We start from the raw sequence: 20,152 nt of genomic DNA, 5'->3' as shown, positions 1-20,152 counted from the left end.
ACTGGCTTTAATTCATTCTTAGTTTGTAGCAGCTGGGGAGATAAAAGATTAAAGCAAAATGCGACATGCATTTCAATTACAAGAATGAATCAGACAATATACAGACAATACATATTGTCTGATCCATTCGTGTAGGAGAAATTGAGATACTGTTGTTTGGCTGCGGCAAATGACCACTTGTATTGCCCAGTTAGTATACAACGATTGTAATCCTATATCATAGTTAACGAAGCTCTCTTTTACCTCTTTGAAAAAGATTTGGCGCTAGTAGGATATGATGATTGTAGGATCAAGATGTTCAAGAAAGAGGTGAATTGGGTTCTAAAACTTTTTTCAAACTTAAAACTAAAAAAAATCTTAAACTAGATGTGAATCAATCGGAAGCTCAATCATGTTCCCACTCTACTGTATCATGACAACCCTAATAAAGAAAATTACAAGAAATTAAATGTTAGAAATAAATTGCTCAATGTAAAAGGAGATAGGAAGACTTGATTTTTTAAAATATCGAGGAGTTGAAGCTCTCTCTAATACTCGTTGAAGCACCCATACAAGACCTTAGCTCCCTCTTGATCTGTACAAGTGACCAAATAATCTCTAGTGGTAGTCTTCCACTCCAGATCTCTAGTGGTAGTCTTCTATGCAAGGGTGCAGCTCCCTCTTGATTTGCACAAGAGACCAAATGATCTCTAGTGGTAATCTTTCACTCCGGATCAGTGAATTTTAAACTGGTACACCATCATTTTAGAGCTTGAACAATCACTTCATGTGAAGAGCACCAAGACCAAACCTCACCAAACCGTATAGGACACGCCCGTCCGTACATTGCTGTGCTGGTGTGACCGGCACTGCAGACTGCACTGCAAAATGATACAATTACAGGCGGCATCAACCTTATTGCCCGTCAGGTACGCACGGCACGGGACCAACACGACCGTCCGATCGATCGCCCACCACATGCACGTACGCAGCTTTATGGGCATGTATATGCATAATGCACGTACGCATGGTCCAGCATGAATGCAAACCGCCGCTGCTCGTGATACATAGATCCATCCATCGACCACACCGGCCTCATGCATTTTTCTTCTCATATCACTCATTCGATCATATGCTAGCTGCTGCAAGCTTCACCGCTTGGATCAGTAAATCTGCCAGTTAATAATGAAAGCATCTATATATGACACTGCATGCAAGTACGTAAATTGATGATCTCCTAATTGTGCAGAGGCAGATAGATATCTCTGCATGAATCAAGTATTTGCTTTTATGGTTATGAGATCGATGTGCTCACGTAAGCCTCAAGTTTTCATCAGACGACAGCAGCAGCGATTGTGCATCAGGCAGTAGCCAATCTGATCAGTCTAAATGGGGGAGCTATCGAGCAATATCTGCGTATGGCAGGCCAGTGAGATCAGGTTGCAGTTGCAGGCATGCAGCATGTACGTACTCAGGTTTACACGCCGGCGGCAAGATAGTACTGGCACTGAAACAATTCAATTGCATGCATGCACATGCAGTAAAAACTCCACAGTTTGTGTTCAAATATATAGTACTTCTTCTCTGAAGTATTTACATATGCAGGCCATCAAAGCATGGTGGAAGTGGAACTAGCTACAAATTCATGTAAATGCGCTCAATGCAGTAAAAGTACTCACACATGCTATTAATTTCAAAACCTGCTATAGTACAATTTATTCAATGACGACGCATGTACAGGTTAATTCATGCAGAATTATAAACTGTATTTGAGTTTTTTCTCCAATTTTTCATACTTAGCCTAGCTACTTTGCAGCATTTCTCATTTCAATCTCAGAAAATTTCCGATGCACGCTCCTATTTTTCCCTTGATCAAGCTATTTAAGGCATATATATATATATATATATATATATTATGTGTCTAGTTGCATTGTATTTACTGTTGCGTCATCCCACAGTTACAATAAAAAAGACAATATAGTTACGACTCACAAGATAGATCAGTTACTACAAACATATATGGTCGTAACGAGATACCTTATATAGTCATAATTATGTTTTTTTAATCATGTGATCACAATTAGGTCACCTCTGCCACACCCGCAGTTACGATCCCAAAAGCAGTATAATTGCTATCGTAATTGATTTTTTGTCATGTGATCATAACTCAACTATATGTGCTGTCGTAACTGATTATTTTCTTAGTCGTAACTGTGATCATAACTGGATCACCTCTGCGCACATCCTAGTTACGATCCAAAAAGCAAAATAGTTAATATTGTAACTGACTTTTTTTCATATGATCGTAACTCAACTATCTGTGATGTTGTAACTGACTAGTATTTTCTTAGTCGTAACTGAGGGTAGTACAGCAGTAAACTACAATGCTTCTTATAATTATATTTTTTTATCATGTGATCGTAACTCACATATATGTGCCGTCGTAACTAACTACTTTCTTAGTCGTAAATGGGGTGGTGCAAAGGTGGCTGCAACAACTGAGGGTGATGTAATGTAGGTCACTGTTGCGCCTAGGCGCTAAATAGACTCGTCGTGTGTGTGTATATGTGTGTGCGCGCGCGTGCGTGTGTGTACAATAGTGCTATTTTACACATATGGTGTAGCGTACTATTCTACACCTACTGAACAAGATTTCGGTAGTAACTACTGAAACGTATTTTACTACTGTAATTTTGTTCGGTAGTATTGAAATTTTATTCAGTATGTGTAGAATAATATACTACACCTAGGATGTAGAATAGCATTTGTGTGTGCGTATTATGTGCCTATGCGCAATGTAGTTCACCTATGCATACATTCTCAATTACGATCCTAAAAATAGTATAATTACAATCTACAAGATGGATCAGTTACTGCAAATATATATGACCGTAACTCGGTATCTTCTCTAGTCGTAATATGTATTTTTTATCATGTGATCGTAACTTGTTCATCTCTGCGCACATCTCTAATTACAGTCATAAAAGAGTATGATTGTGATCCACAAGATATGTCAGTTGTTACAAATATATATGATCGTAATTCGGTACCTAATCTAATTGTAATCATATACTTTTTATCATGTGATTGTAACTCAACTATCTATACCGTTGTAACTAACTATTTTCTTAATCGTAATTTGAGGGTGGCGCAAAGGTGACTGCAGTTACACCTAATCGCAGAATAGACTCACCGTGTGTATTAGCTGGCCCACCATACTTAGCAATGATCTAATTTGCCGACTATATATTTATGCAATGAATTGAAACTAAAGAAAAGCACCACATCAGAGCTGCAGTTTGTAGCCTGCAGAAAGCAAGGCAAAGTAATAAGTAAAGTGAGATGGAAATTTTCACCTTTAATTTGAGACAGTAGGTTGTACCACCAGTCTGCAAGGTTTGTCGTCCCACAGCAGCTGCTGCTGGTGCATCACTCTGCATGCTGCACTATATTGTTTGGTCCCCTTCCCTTAGCACCATAATAGCATGTACTACGTTCCTGCCCGACCCTCTCTGCAAGGTCCACTTGAATTGAACAATCTAGCCAGCCAGCCAGTGATTCCTCGCTTGATGATGAAACAAGCACTGCTCATGACGCATCCACTAGCTCCTTGTGTTTGATATTCCCATGGCTGCAGCTAGCATGCAGCCTGGCCCTTGATTTCGCAAGACGTGAACATCACGTATCAAAAGAGATACAGAAGAGATCTTACCAGACACACATCTTGCTGGAGTAGCAGTGCATTATGTATATCTATTACTAGGAAGCTATAAACTTCTGATTACACAAATTAAGAAAAATTAAGTAGGTGTTGATAAGGGCTTGGAGATAATAAGATGTCTGTGTAGTTGTATGAGTGCAAATTAACAGGAGTGCTAGTTTGTGTACTACTAGCAGCAAGGAAGCGTATGCTTAAGCTGGATGTGTATATACAGACCCAAAGTGCATGTGTGTCTTTCCTGGATGGCCCCCTTTATTTAGGAAACAGAATGAAGCTGGGATGTAGAATGTGTGAGAGATGTGGTACAAATATAACCACATAATATATGCAGCTAGCTAGAGTGACACAACATCTCAATTAGAGATGGATCCAGTCTAAAAATTGAGCAGGGACATATCAGTGACCGGGCCTTTGTAACCTAATGGAAAAAAGACTAAGTCCACTAAAATTCACTAAAAAAACAAGAATTTAAGCTGGGCCTGTGAGCTCGCTGGCTACATGCTGGGTCCGCCCATGATCTCAACCTATGATGATTGGGAATATTTTGCAGAGCATATCACAGTATGTCAATCAAATGCCAACATCAGTCGTGCGTGCAGTGTTGGCACACTGGATTTGGGGACAGGAAACAAAGTATATATAGATGATACAATGATTAAGGAAACATAGCTTGTAAATTAACTAGCTATATAAATTAATAATGCATGACTGTGTTCAAATGCTGTCTTACTCTCTAAAATTAAGTAGAAGGTAATCAATCATACCGGTAATGGATTAATCTTGATGGAGAATATATCAAAGATATGCATATCAAAAGGGTCTCAGGGAAAAAGATACTAGGAAGAGAAAGATGAAACTGCAAACCGAACCAAAGATGAAACTGCAAACCGAACCAAAGATGCGTGATGTATAAGATGGATGTGCAAACTTCAATGTAATAAGGCGTAAGCTTAATTATTCTTTCATTCAGAGAAAATTACCTCAAAATTACTGAACAAGTGTGCACATCATGATGCCAAGAGAACTGATGCATGTGTGCTTCCATCTTCCTGCCGCAGAAAGGGATCTTGCAATAATTAAACTCATAATACACCATAAAATCATGGTGTCCCCTTAATCGTCAAGTATTCTCCCCAACCGGCAATGAACCACACAAAACCAAGATACTCACCTGGCACTGCCAGCCAGCCTTGAGAATAAAGACTTCGTGCCAATTGAAATAGAGTTAGCGAAGAAGAGGAGAAGGAAATCACAGCATTGGTGGCACTTCTTTTTAGGTCCAACCTCAGCCCCATGAATTAGAACTAGGACTTGTGCATATTTGCAAGGTGAAAACAATGTGCAAAGAGATAGTAATTCAAGTGAAAATAACCAAAGTAAAAGCAAAAAAGGACTGCTAGAACACAATTGCACCAGAGATTTTCTCACCCTTCAAGTGATCGATGAGTGAGTGTTTGCTGATGCAGCATCATCAAGATTCTCATCATATATTCATTTATAGCAACTGTAAACCACACCTCTCAAGATGAGTTCGATGTGAATCTTGATGCTGCTGCACCTGCAAGCACCGACTGTTTGCTTCATCTCAGCGACTGCTTGCGTCGGCATATATTCCTCTAGCTATAGCTTCCAAGGTGATCCGGCAAGGAAGATGTATCACAGATGGAGATCTATACATGCATCTAATTAAAGAACCTCATGAAGAGGAAAGAAGGGGATCCCACACCTATATGTTTGGATCGATATGTGCATACATATGTACAAATGAGACTTTGGATCAAGAAGAGGAATGCATACATACGTACCGATCGAGGACGAGAAGCATGCATCTAACAAAACAACAGGGGGCAGGGATGCGAGCTTGAGTTGTAGATAGATAGCAAAGGCAGGAGATGATATAGAACCGAAGGATCAAGAACCGGATTGCACGATCTATGTATCTTTCAACGCGCGCCGCAGTCACCGCCGGTGAAGAAGGGGCCGGGGATGAGACGATTGATCTACATGAGTATATCTAGAGAAGTTTGTGGATGAAGAAGGTGAGGATTGGTTGGCACTTGGCATGACCACCTCACATAGCTTAAGAGGGAGATGAGGGGGTTGGCTGGCTACATCTAGGCAAGATGGATAGCTAGCTAGGGATATATAAGGCCCGCCCTCCCTCGCTAGAACAAGAGGGGGGGGGGGGGGGATTGCAGCAGAAGCAAAACCCTAGATAGGAGTACCTAGCTAGTCTCTCAAGCTCCATGGAGAAGGGGTGGAGGATTAATGGAGGGGGGACAGAGAGAGAGAAGAGATGATAAGGTTTAGAGGCACTGAAAGGCCGGTGCCGTCTTTCTACTCTCTAACTACAGAGAGAGAGAGAGTAAAGAAATAGGGAGATGGTAAGAGGAGCAGTTGCTGGTTGAGAGCTGAGAGTCTCTCTCTCTCTCTAAAAGAAAAAAGAAAACGTTGCTGGTAGAGGTGAGACCAGTCACCATTGCACGCGTTGGATTGCTGACATGTATGCAGCCCCGCGCTTTTGCGCCCGGTTGGCGCAGTACGTTGTTTTCTCAGGGGCACATGACAGCACCACCCAGATCGATCCACATGAACACCAACGCAACCTCTCTCTCCCTCCCTCCCTCCTTTGGTACTGAGTAGCTCTTTTCTAACACCACCAATTGAAGATCGCCATCTTCACCATTCACAACCACAAACTATCCAATATTTCCTTTTATCCAATGCTACTCATGCATACACGTCAGCCAGCGGAAATTCATCATCACCCCGTAGAAGCTACGAGCAGGCTAACGAAATAACTAGTACTCCCTCCTCAGTTCGATCTCAGATAATGGATTTCAAAATTCTGTCAATTAATATCTTGGACTACTGATGTACCAAAACTATTAGGTTTTCTCACATAAAGATGATATTGGAAGATTTATAATGGAAAATAATTTTAAATTCATATCTTCAGCAGTTTTTACTATCGTATAGTACTTAGGAAAAGTTGAAGACAAAACTGTGTATCGAAGACCGATGTCCAAAATAGCAAGTAAGCATGGGTAATTATGTGTATGTCACTAATGTCTAATATAAAACAGGTGGATATTTTTGCGAGAGTAGATATCATAATACAATATAGGTCTTATTTAGCATAACTAAAATTATTGTTTTTATTAAAAAATATTTTTTAACAATATGCTTATAATTTCTGAAAAAAGTTATTAGCTTATGAGCTTAACTTTGAGCCTTTTAGCATACAACTTTTAAAAAAGTCACTTTCAGTCAGTGTATGACCTTTTAATATATTTTATCATAAGCCAGTTTATCTGTCTTTCAAAAATCAATATAAGATCGAACTGTTTAAAACAACTTATGATTTTTGAGACACTAATAAGCAATACTAAATAAAACCACAGTCGGGCCAGGAAACGCAGGTGGGCAGGCAACAATTTGCAAGGGGGCCGGACAGTCACAACAGAAGACTGGCACCGGCAGGTCACAGTCCGTGTCCAAAAGTTAGGGTCCACCCCAGAATCAATTTTCTCACTGACATGATGGTGTGAGTGTGACATGGATGTGTGTCACCTATATATAAACCATTCACTAGTATTTGTCAGTGTTGCAGATAACGACTAGCTGGATAGCTAGGTTTCTTTTGTGTCAAATTGTAATCTATTGATGGTCACCATCAGTGATTGTTTGTGCGGAAAAACTCTCTTAAGTAACGTTGAGGCGATATTTGAGTGACAACGGAGGCAGATTAGTTCACACCTTAATTCTGCTGCACGTATGGTATATTAATTATATAGCTAAGTATATGTATGTTGTAAAAAAACACAAATATTGTACGTGTTAATATCTAACATAAATTTAAATATGAAGATATAGATGTGTCATATGAGTGTCATCGAATGAATACGTCAGAAATGATGCTGTATTTTAATTTTAGATGGGATTCAAAAAGAAGAAGATTATCACTAATTTTTGTCATAATTTCTTATTAATTTTTATTAGTAAAATATATCACATATCCGTAGCCTAGAGATGTTAATGTGGAATTCCCCATCAGGGAATGGTTCCAATCCCCATCCTCGAACAAAGAAAAAAATCCTTGTCCCTATCCCCGCCCCCGCTTATGGGGATTATTTTCTACCCATCCCCATCCCCGTGCGGGGAATAGGGACCCGATGAGGAACCCGTCCCTGCTAAAAATTGAGCAGACGAAGAGTGACGCCAGTTAGGCTTGATGTGGGCTGGTTGGGAGCGCACTGATTAGTGAGTGGTCGACCGATGGGCTCAAATATTTAGCCCACGAACAGATAGACTTATAGATTGTTTAACTTGAGGTAGCCCTATGGGATGAGCTCTAAGTTGAGGGTGGACGACTATGGGTCTGTTTGGTAGAGCTCTTACTGATCCAAATTCTCCGCGGAGAGTGATTCTCTGTAAGAAGTGATTCTGTGGCTGAAAGTGATTCTCTAAAATAAAATATACTAAGGAAGTGATTCTGTGCGGAAAGTGAATCAGGGGAAGCTGCTTTTTTCAACTCCTTAGCTTCTAGTTCATTTCAGAGAATCACTCCCGCGGACTTCACTTAGGGAGCTAAAAGCTAAAAATTGCTGTTTGGCATAGCTCTCCCTGATTCTAGCTGTGAAGCTGCTCTGTGAGCTCTGTCAAACAGGCCCTATATATGTAAAACCCATATATTAGAGGCCCTATGGGGAATGAGGACGAAGTATAGGGAACCGTCTTCGCCTCCACCATACCCGACTAGAGGCCTTTTCTCCCATTAAACCCTCTATGGGAAAAAAATAACTTCATTCTCGTTCCCTAATAGAGGAATTTTCTATTGAGAAATGAGAATTAGGGCCCGTTGACATTCCAACTGTAGCCAATAATGAGACAGACTACTACAAAATATGTCTTATATGTCGGCACATCGTTAACAGGTCCTTACTGGCCAATAGTAATAATGCATCATAGTTGATTCGAATTAAGAACCGAATAAACTCAAGTTATGAATATGTATATGCATCATAGAAGTATCACCGTATGAATACATTGGTAGCGATGTCGTAGTTCGATTTCAGATGAAATCCGAAAGAAGAGGAGAAGATTATCCGCTATTTTCCATCATAATTTTTTTTTTAGTAAAATGAATCATATATCCGTAGCCGGTAACGAGATAAAATATATGGATGACGATGATGAATAGTTAAAATAGATAAATTATTTGAATTTTAAAAGTTTTTATTAGATAAAAGGAGAGTATGGAGAAAAGGTGACGTAAGAATTAGCTCATATTTTATAAAGTAAAGATTAAACACTTAATTCGTTATAGAGAATGCAAATTAAAATTAAGGCACACGCTCTCTCTCTTTCCCCTCTATTTAGAAATAGGGTACTGCGTGAGTAAAGAAAAAAAACTGTGGGCAAAGCATACAGCAACAGCTAGCAAGTCAGGCAAGCCGGCCGGCATCCCGTATTGGTGTGGCTGCTCGCTGGAGCATCCTTTGCTGTTTGTTCGGTGGCACTGTACTGCGCTGCTGCTGCCATGGCCACCATCAATGGTCCCCTGAAGAAGCCTAGCTAGCTACCCCCACACCTCGATCAATAAGAGGAACCTGCTTATCCCTAGTGCTTTAAGCAACACTTACTTTAGCTACTAATCAACTTATTATGGCATTAAGAGAATCTAGCCTTAACTTAGACGGTGAGTAGAGGTAGTATGGTTGTACTACTACTGTTCATCAGGGATCAAACTCTGGATTGTCTCCTTGCGTATCTCATCAAAATAGATTTTTTTTAATAATACGTGATGTGCTTGTCAATAGTGAGGCGTATGTGGTAATTCTATCAATATCTAAATTTCGTATCTTGGTTTTCAGTAGGTATTCTGTGAGTGCGTGAATAAGACGATGTAAATGTGTGTGCCCGTCTATAAATTGTACTGATATTTCTATAAATTTATCATCACACTGATCATCCACCGCCTTTTGTATCTATCCCTTTGTCAACGATCGATTTGGATCCTTTAATTTCCACGATGACAAGAACGTATATACTACCTCCAATCCCAAATATAAGTCCATTTATATTTGTCGTAAGTAATATATATATTTCACCATTAATAGAAAAACTTATAGATTGAGATTGATGTTATTAGATTTATAATGAAAAATATTATCATAATATATAACTATCTCTATTTAAAATAATATATTTTGTATATATTATTAGTCAAAATGTTATATTAAAAACCATGTTGATACCTTAATATACTTATACTTCCTTTGATCATAAATACTTATCACTTTGACTAAGATCCGATTAAATTTTCAAAAAAATTGACAGTCAATAACTTATAGACTATTTATTTTAAAAACATAAAAATCATATATGTAGATTTGTATTATATATTATAATTATATTCTAATAAAAATTAATAGTCAAAATTACATATAGAAAATCGTAAAAAAAATAAGTACATATAACGGGGGAGTATTTGAGATGGGAGGGAGCAGTATATTCGATCACTACCTGGCACCTGCAAAGTAATTCGTCTGATCAGACCGGTCGCTATTCGTTTACACACTCGTCAGTAGTCAGTACGTGTAAGTCAGTACCTCGAATCTCGAGGCACAGCCTGTCTCATTATGTGCGCTGCGATTAAACTAGTCCGTTAACCAGAGTGCTTAGCATTAGTTAATACTGCTCATTCGTATCTGCGTGCACGCTGCTGGTTTTCGATATTTGCTTCTGCAAGCGGTCGATGTCGACATCTCCACACTCCCTAAGTCGACCCATCTTCTTACTCTGTCAGTACTAGCTACTTCAGATTCAGAATTATTCCACGCGATAATATGACTTGATTTCTTTGCCGGGTTAATCATGCTGTCCATTGATTGATTAGTTTAACGATCCAATGAAAAGACGATTAAAGTATAGGCATGTAGCTAGTCTGCCTCCCCTCACGAAAGATTCCTCGTCTCGATCTCAGACAGGTTGTTTCAAAATACTGTATCTAACAATTTCTTTGGGGCTTCTAATAGGTTCGTTGTAAGCTAGTATTGGTAGAATGGAAATTGTACTGCAAAAGAAAGACAAAGACCTCACTAAAATGTGTGCAAATTTCTTTATTTGAGAGATTTTGGTCTGTTGTACGCATGAGATTATTTTGTCTGAGTGTAGCAGATTATTTCAGGATTCCATACGGTACAGATCGAAGCATGTGGCCGCCTGATCCGGCCTAAGGTAAACTCATTCCTTTACTTAGAAAATGAATAAATATGTTCACAATTTAGTTTAGGACCGGTAAATTAATCCTTGTTAATTTAACAAGTCCATTAATTAATTTCTAGCTGTCACCTTATGCAGTGGTGTAATATATGCGCGAATATTCTATCAGCGTCCTTCCTCGCAGCCGAAAGGTTAAGCGCTCAAAAAATCGAGTTGGGACATGCGTATGCATGACGTGTTATACTTTTTTGTGTATCTCTCGCTTGATTAAATTAATTGGTTATTAATTATAATACCGTCCTCCCTTCAAGACTATGTTATTCTTAATTATAATATTGTCCTCCCTTGAAGAACTATGTTAGAAAAATCAGCATTTTTAAGTTTAATTTAATCTATAAATAAATCATGAGCTTAAATGGATAAACTAGCATGATCATATACCAGAGCAAACTCTAGACATGTATGTAGCAACGTTACACAAATATCTATCTAATATACTCGATGATAATAAAAGCAGGAAATAGAACATAAGAAATATGAGAAAATAACATATGCAATTACAGTGAGTTTATTGATCTGCAGAAGAGGGAGAAACAGTAGGAGGAGATTGACCTCCCATTAGAGAAGATGTCGTGATTTTGATGTTGAAGACGACACAGATTAAGTAGATTACGTTGAGCATTTTTCAAATCTTATTCGTCCTCTTCCGGTGTAGGATCTCAAGAACGATGGGTTCTGGAGACCATGTCTCTCGACCGCACAGTGCTCCCCGATGTGTAGGATGGAATAGTCTACCTGTGGCGACGCAACAGAGAGGAAGAGACAAAAATCCTAACTCGCATATGCGTTGTGGTGACGGCTGATAAGTATATATAGAGAAAAATCAGCATGTTTGATATATGTTACGATTGAACTCTCAACCGATAGTAATTCCATATCTCATAGCCATGTGGACCAATCTCATTTTGCAAACATAAAACTACAAAAGAAGGTCACACCTGCATGCGCAAGGCATTGAACCGGATTTTGGTGAACCATTCACACAGGTGTCACACGTCCCTTGCCCCACTGAGGCGGTGAGCAATCGAGCGTGTGTGTTCTTTCCAGTCATCTCATACATACGTGTGCTAATAGGATAGTTGATACAACTTTATTTAAGTTGGCTTGCCTTCAGCTTCATTTTTACTGGTAAGGTGAGACTAAGAGGTGTATACCCCTTTGAATGGTTAGACATTTGAGATTTTTAGGAATTATAAATGGGTTTGGTCCATATCTAGCAAACTATATATAAGGTTTGCGTGTTCTCAGCTAAGTGCTTCCAAAGCATCATTCCCGTTGTTCCGAGATGTCGCTTAATTGTACTGGTAGTCATTTCAAATAAAAAGTTCATAATTAAGCCCTAATATTTGAGGATTAGAATATATTAAATTTCATCTTAGCTAATTATTTGGATATATTTAATCTTATCCTAGTGAAAGAAAGGGGAAGCCTTAGCCACCTGAAAGGTACTTTGAATTCTAAAATGCTGAGATACTTCTTCTAAACATTGTCAATTGGCTGGATACATATATAGACAAAGCAGGATTAAAGGAGTAGCTAATAACTCAGTTACTTTAGCCGAAGCAAAAGGCAAGCAGATTCCTAGCTAGCTATGCAGAAAGAAGTTGGTGATGCTTCCAAACAGGAGTAGCAATTTAATCAAGAGAGAGGTTAGGACAGAAATAAATTAACACGAAGAATGGGTTTAGTTGCACAAAAGCAACAACTAATGGTACGTACGTGACGAGTAGGAGAAGCAAAAACCTTAAAAGATGCAAACCCTAATCAAGGACCTTGGATTCTAGCATGGAATCCTAAAGAATTCATCGATCATAACGCTTACGTCCACTAGCTGGAATCACCATTCTCCATGCCGTGGTTTGTTTATCGCAAGGAAACAAGGGTAGTACGAGGAGGAAGAATTAAAAGGCTCCACTACACTACTAGAATCACCATACCGCATGGTACATATGCATGATTGCATCCTTACTTCTCTCTAGCTAGCCACTCTACCCACAAAGGGTAAAAACTAGGAGAGCGTCTCAGCATAGGACTACCTATATTTGGGACTCCCACCATTTGTGTGCTAATTAATCAAGACACTTTTCTGGTTTTTTGAACATTTTTTGGTAAAATTACAATAACAAACCTGCAAGCTAGGGAGAGAGGTTTGCATAAACACAATTGTAACCAAAGGTTAAAAGAGGACTAAAATTCTAGATCCAGAAGTACAAGATATTAGCTGGCAACAGTCCATACGACGACTCACCGTTGTAAGGGCTGATATGAGTTGGAACAGGAACGCACACGATGAGATGCTTGCCAGCTAGCGCTCGTGAGTTTGCAGGTTTCTGTCATATCCTATTATCTGGATTCATCCATACATGTGCTAAGTGACTTTTTTTTCTTTGGTCAAAGAGAATAATGCGGCTATCGTTAGAACGGTGTGAACGGTTAAAGATGACAAGAGATAAAGGACATAGAATCTAAGATACCTATATTACATGATAAATCGTTTAAATATATTAACAATAAATCACTGATGGTACATTCAAACTACCTAAAGCTCAACCCTATGGATTTAGGAGAACAGAAAAGGAAGAAAACCAGCCCATGCGAATTGATTCACTGAAGAAAGGGAAGCGGTGGTGGGCCCGTGTGCCGTGATGTGGGCAACAACCTAGTACCGTCCCCCATTGAGCCCAATGTAGCTGGGCCCCACCAGCCCAAACTTCGACGAGTCACCACCACTCGTATTCGCTGCCCATGGGACCCACGCATCATCCCCTTCGAGCACTCAACCAATCATAACCGTTGCTTTTCTCTGACCGTCTTCTCTCTCCTACCGGCTAATCAAAAGCAATGGCCCATCCCCTCTCTCTCCTTTAGTCGTCTCCGGTTTTCTTTTTTTTTTCCGTGGCAATTTCTCCTCCAGAGCTAATGCTACTTTAACCTTTGAACAGAAAAAAAATGTGTTCAGATTCAGCACAACTCTAATCTGTTAACAAGTAACTCTTTTGTTTTTCCTCGACTATGACTCACATCCTCCATCTCACCACTATGCTATTCTCGCTCGAGACTCTATCGTCAGGTTCTTTGATCAATTTTTGTAAAAAAAAAATGTAGTTTTTGGGATGTGTCATCGAAATTCCAGTATTTAACGGATAAGAAGAAATCAAACTAGTAAATAGACTCTCTTGGGGCTTTCAGTAGGGACGACTTTCAAGTGATTCGTATCTTAGTTGGCCCCCTCACCTTCGATGGCTTTTCGATGTTGGAGTTGGAGGGTGGCCCAGCACTCTGGGGTTAGATTAGTGTAATATTAGTTTGTGTAGTTTAGCTAGGTTGCTATGGTGTCTCTTCGACAGCCACTCAATCTTTTGTTTCTCGATGTCGATTTTGACGATTCGTCTATATCCGTGAGGTAATCAGAGTTATGTGTGTGAGGTTAGCAATGTGTATTTTGTATGAGAGGTATTTTTATATCTCTTTTGTTGGTTTTATTTTCGGGTTGTCCGTTTAGGTGTCGGTGGTCGTGAATATCGATGATGTATGCTCATCGATGTTGGAGTTCGCACCAAGGTTATAGTGGAGGTGTTGGTTTACTTCTTGTCTGGCGAGGTAACGGCCGATGACTGTTTTGCAAAGCCTGGACGTTTAGCGTTGATAAGGCTCATCTCAGACGGGCTGTCTCTCGTGGTCGAAAAATTTTACGCTTGCTCGTCGTTTAAAGGAATGGCTTCTAGCTTCATCTTCACTGTGTTTCTCCGTTAGCTGAAGAGGCGATATAATGTATGGGTGATTCGGGTGTGGGTGAATCTAAGCTTTAGTCTTTGTAACCAGTTTGTAATTTTTAGGATATATAATGAAAGCCATCCCGGTTACTAAAAAAGAAATTGCATGTATTTGAGATTAGATGGAGTAAAAAAAAAGTAGGACCAATGATGGGGTAATTTCCTGATGCACTGATTTGAAGCGTGATGGATTGATTGACTGCAGCGTGTCCCCTGCATCACATGTAGTACACTCCTGATGGGCTTGTCCTTCCTGTCCGTCTCCTTCAATTCTGGTAGCAGCAATACTGTTCCTATTGCTAGATTAGAAGGTAACAGTAACAATGTGTCATTATTAAACTGTACATTGATCTGGACCTAGATTTGGTCTGGGTTATGGAAAATTACTGTTCATACCATGTCGTTCGTCCTTCTCTTCGGTTCATTAACACTGAATCGGTACGTGCTCAGCTCGGATCATCCGTGCACTACGTACGACCAAGCAAGACACGTAGTACATAGGTTTGTTGCAATGCCGTGAGTGGCATGGCATGGCATGGCACGTACGTACCTAGTTGGTTACTAGTATTACTAACTAGAAACCATATATAGTACAGGCTAGCTAGGAACAAACAAGGGCACTAGATATATATAGTGTGTTGCATTGTGATTGATCAATCGGATCCCCTCACTTCAATCGGTTATAGACCGTTGGATTGTAAGTCGGCAAATGGGTGTACTGCTACATCACCGCAAACAGTAAACGGTCGCAATATTTTTATAAACAGTCATATGCTACAGTGTTCAATGTCAGAGGTACTGTAGTGCCTCATTTTTTATTATGGGTCTTTGACTTCGCAAGAGTGAGGTTAGGGGATCTATTCGTACGAGTCATTAAGTGTTGGTATCTATTCATGCGTGTATGTAAATTTAAAAAGTGCGATGTAGGAGACTGAAAATTAGCAAAGCTAGCAAAAGAACCATTGCGATTCAAATGCTCACGATGTGAACACAACTCGATAATCATGCGCATGATAAGCTGGATTTGAATTTGATCTCGTTAGCCACATTTGTAGGTGATGCTGCTACATACATACATTGGTGGCATCACAGTTCAACCAAAAGAGAAGAGAAGAATGCATGGATCCACACGTATATGCTAGGATTCTTACCCCGCATATATCTTTAAAAAATCAGAAACTCTCTAAACGGTTATATTCTGATAGATTATTTTTTAGTTAGCTGAGGAAGCAAATGTGATTTTAATAAATTAAGAACTGATAAACAAGTTCTAACTGATTTTTTAACTTTTGAGTGTGCTGAGAAGTTAAAAATTATTATAAAAACTAACAGCTAAAAATTAACAACCACAACAATTTCTTAACTAAACAGAACTCTAATACCATAACCTATACAAACATGCTCTTAGTTCGTAGCCAACCAATCCATCTTTTAGTTTGGTCCAAATCGGACGTGTTTTAGGCACCCTGGCTCTGTGCATTACTATATATTTCTTATTATTTATACATTAGTTGTTGACAAGGACCACAGCTAGTTTGCAGATCACTCAAGACAGCTGCTTTTGCACCTTCCAATACACGTTAACAGAATCTAAGCATAGCTTGATTTGCTTTTCGATGTGCTCAACAAGTTTTCACCATTGGTCCACTATCGCAGACTAGCATGTAAAGAATATTGTAGATGGAGTGATGAATTAGAGAAATGAATTATTAATTTATATAGGTTGAACAGATAGGTTCATATCGGTTCAGAAGTGGTATTGACCATTGGTTTGTAACAACCACTGCGATATGTCGGCAAGTCTAGGGATGCTAATGGGTCAGGTCGGGTACAGACGAAGCAAATTCGTACCTAATCTACACCCGAATCGTTTAACTCAACCAGCATCCGCAAAGGGTACTGGTATATTTTTTGTACCTGTGCATGTGCCCATCGGGTCGGGTCATCCGCATGCATACGACCAAAACAACACCAATCTGATTGTGCTATGCACTCTATGGATGAATCTACGCTTTATGACGAGCAACCAATGATTAGGGGAGGGGCACGGGCGGGTGACAACATGCTAGGTGAGGGTGGTGGGATGCATACTTGCGACGACATCTAGCTAGAGGAGGGGCATAGGCTGGCGGTGGCTGGTTATGGGAGGGGTGTCTATGGGGGAAGGACATGGGCAGCGATATCAAGGTGGGGCTAGTAGGTAGGTGGAGGGGTACTATTGTTTAATAAGAAAACTTAAAATTATTAGACTGAATTGAGGTTAGTAACAGGCAATAAAATAAGCTAGTTCAACATTGCATATCAGATATGCTCCTAGATATTCATAGGCCGATTACAAAACCTGTGTCCAACCCGATGCTTCACGAATACCCAAGCCATAATACCCATGGGCAAAAAAATGAGACTCGTACCACCGGCAGGTATGATTGTCGTCCTAGGCAAGTCGCAACTCGACAGTTCACCAAAATGGCCATCGCAAACAGCCCATTGACACTATAGTCCATGTATGGGCCCAACCGCTTGAACCCTAGGCCCAACTAAACAAAATCACCAACGGTTGGAGGCCCATGTATCAGTATTAGTATGTGCATTAACACTACAGCCCAGGCCCAGAGCGAGCTCAGAAAGCCAGCGAGCGAGAGGCCTCGCGAAAGCCCGAGAAAGCAACAGCGAGGGCACCGGCACCGGCACCGGCCTCGGCCCCGCCTCGCCCGCCGGAGAGATGGCGCGGAGGAGGGCCAGCGCCGCGGTGGCTGCGACGGCTGTAGCCTCGCCGGCCGTCGTCACGGCGGTGGCCGTGATGGCGCTCGTGTACTACTCCACGCTGTTCGTCTTCCTGGACCACTGGCTCGGCCTCGGCACGGCGGCGGGCGCCGCGCACGCGGCCGCCGTCTCGCTCGCCGTCGTTGCGTGCTTCTTCGCCTTCGTCTGCGCCGCGGCCGCTGACCCGGGCGCCGTTCCCTCCGGCTTCGCCCCCGACGCCGAGGACGCGCAGGGACAGGTCCGATAACCGAGATCTCTCGCGTTTCCTTGTGCTCGTTGCTTTCGTTTTCTTGTATGTTAGGTGCTTTTCCTTTGCAAGGTCGGCTTTGGATGTATTTATCGCTACAAATTTTCGATAATTAATTCGATCGGAGCATCTATGTAGGGATAATCACATATCTTTCTTCGTTTCGTCATGTCATTTTCCACAATATGTACTCCTTGGATACAGCAATATGTAGCTGCTACTGCTAGTACACAGATGCTGGTTGTACTCTTTATTTGGTAGCGCACCCTGATGATATTTGGTTCCAGCAGGGGTTGAAATCAAGGTATTGTGATAAGTGTTGCATGTTCAAGCCTCCTCGATCACACCATTGCAAGGTCTGCAAAAGGTGTGTTCTGAAAATGGTACGTGCGCACCATCTTTGTCAGTAGTGATGCTATTTCTTGCCATTTGAAGCTTAGATACTAAGCCTCTGTAATGTTGTCAATGGCAGGATCATCACTGTGTCTGGATCAACAACTGTGTGGGATATTCAAACTACAAACCTTTCATCATCTGTGTACTAAATGCAACTATCGGCTCTCTTTATTCATTCGTAAGTGACTATGCTTGACCAAAATTGGTACATCTTTTGATCTTCACCGGCCATTTTCACAATTGCATCTAGATATTTTTCAGGTGATATTTCTATGCGATCTCTTTCAGACGGAGCATGATTTTGGTGTTCTTTATGTGAAGATTGTCTATGTAAGTGCACTGACATTATCCTGAATCAGGAGCTCACTCTGCAGCCAACAATCTCTTTCCTGAGATATGCATTATTTGTAATATTCACTCTATTGTTGGTTACCATGCCATTATCCTTTGACGCTGCTATGTTGTTTTTTCATTTATACTGTAGTTCACTACTGTAGACACACCTAGGCTTATTATCAGTAAGATAATACTTTTAGCCTGTTTTATCACGAAACTCAAAGGACATCTCCAACCTTTATATATGATGGTTTTATGTACATTTTAGAATTTTATATAGTAACTGACCCCCTTTTTTAAGCAACTTGGCTCATATACAGTCTGTTTACATTATACAAGGGTCAATTGGGGTACAGCAGACACCAGTTATGTACTGGAGATTCTGCTTACGCATACAGATATGTTTTGACAGGGAAATAGTTTTGAAATATCCTTAGTTATGCCACATGAGAAAGTGGATCCTTTTCTTTTACTACTCTTGCCAGTTGTGAATTTTTCATGGATTTCAACTTAATAGAGTCTGATTATTAAGTCTAATAACTGCAGAAACCAAAAAGGGGCCCAGTAACTTTGTAGTGGAAGGGGTCCAGTCTTGCAGAAGAGCCTTTTAGGTTTGTAGGACTCATGCCATAATAATGAAACCAAGGGTTTTCTTCTGTGCTGATCTAGCAAGGGAATGTTTGAAATTAAAGATCATTGATAGCGTTGTCAATCTATTATGCTAGTTAAAGTAAATATGTTAGAAATATGGAGTTTTTCTGTATTTAGTGGTGTCAGCGTGTCACTGAAACCTGTATGATTCTGTACCTCAGCTACGAAATTGCACACTAACACATCATGCAGTTATTCTCTATTCTAGTTTTGTGATATGATTATTGTTGTTATCTTTTAGCTAGTTAGCTTAATTTTATAAGAATTAGAATATGATCTTGGTAACTTAATAAAAAATGCAGATCTTGGCTGGTGTCCTGTTATTCTTCTTAAGCTTGACAATAGGATCTCTATGTTGCTGGCACATCTACCTCTTATGTCATAACATGACAACCATAGAGGTAAGTTACTATTTGGGCTTCCATCCACTACATGGTTTCTCGGTACTGTGTTTGACCCTTTACTGCTCCTTTTCACTAGTACCGAGAGGCAGTAAGAGCGAAGTGGCTTGCTAAGAAGAGTGGGCAGAAGTATCGACACCGGTTTGATCTTGGCACGCGGAAGAACATTCAAATGGTAGGTAGTACATAACATTATTCATAACATCAGACATTTCTCCTTCATTAGCATCACCAGAACTTCAGTTCCAAGTCTAACTTAGGTGCTGAAGATTTAGCACAGCTTACACAGTTCAAATTTATTTGTTTGCTACTCCATTTGCCTGAATCTTTGGATCCGTTTGTAACAGATCATGGGTCCAAACATTCTTTGCTGGCTTTGCCCTACTGCGACGGGACATCTGAAGGACGGCACCGAGTTCCAAATCACAAACAACTGATGGGATCGACATTGGCAGTTCGTACATACAATGTAGACTGTGTATTTTGTTCAGACAGTTTATGTGTATGCGTAGAGTTATTTGAGTTTGGGCACTGTGTACTGAAAGATTGAATCGAGAAATTAATCACAACATGTGTTGCAATTCCATCTTTGGTCCTG

General features: G+C 40.2%; 1 protein-coding gene and 1 long non-coding RNA gene across 3 annotated transcripts; one reads left to right on the top strand and one right to left on the bottom strand.

The window, feature by feature from the left end:
* Positions 1 to 368: 368 nt before the first annotated feature.
* On the bottom strand, positions 369 to 6,091 carry LOC133920910 (uncharacterized). Of its 2 annotated transcripts, XR_009910181.1 has the most exons (3): positions 4,872 to 6,091; positions 4,681 to 4,749; positions 369 to 3,634 (listed from the first exon to the last, which is right to left on the bottom strand). It is a non-coding gene; the product is annotated as an uncharacterized LOC133920910 (long non-coding RNA). The 2 variants fall into 2 exon arrangements; XR_009910180.1 differs by having other exon boundaries at positions 4,681 to 6,091.
* Positions 6,092 to 17,373: 11,282 nt separating this feature from the next.
* On the top strand, positions 17,374 to 20,138 carry LOC133920908 (probable protein S-acyltransferase 15). The gene is made up of 7 exons (XM_062365548.1): positions 17,374 to 17,761; positions 18,061 to 18,153; positions 18,243 to 18,344; positions 18,428 to 18,496; positions 19,456 to 19,554; positions 19,634 to 19,729; positions 19,902 to 20,138. Exons 1-7 carry the CDS (start codon positions 17,483 to 17,485, stop codon positions 19,989 to 19,991), a joined length of 828 nt encoding a protein of 275 aa, XP_062221532.1. The 5' UTR covers positions 17,374 to 17,482; the 3' UTR covers positions 19,992 to 20,138.
* The last annotated feature ends 14 nt before the right edge of the window (positions 20,139 to 20,152 follow it).

Source organism: Phragmites australis, chromosome 6, assembly GCF_958298935.1.
Source record: "Phragmites australis chromosome 6, lpPhrAust1.1, whole genome shotgun sequence".
NCBI classification, from domain to species: domain Eukaryota; kingdom Viridiplantae; phylum Streptophyta; class Magnoliopsida; order Poales; family Poaceae; genus Phragmites; species Phragmites australis.
This window is presented reverse-complemented; position numbering and strand designations above follow the sequence as displayed.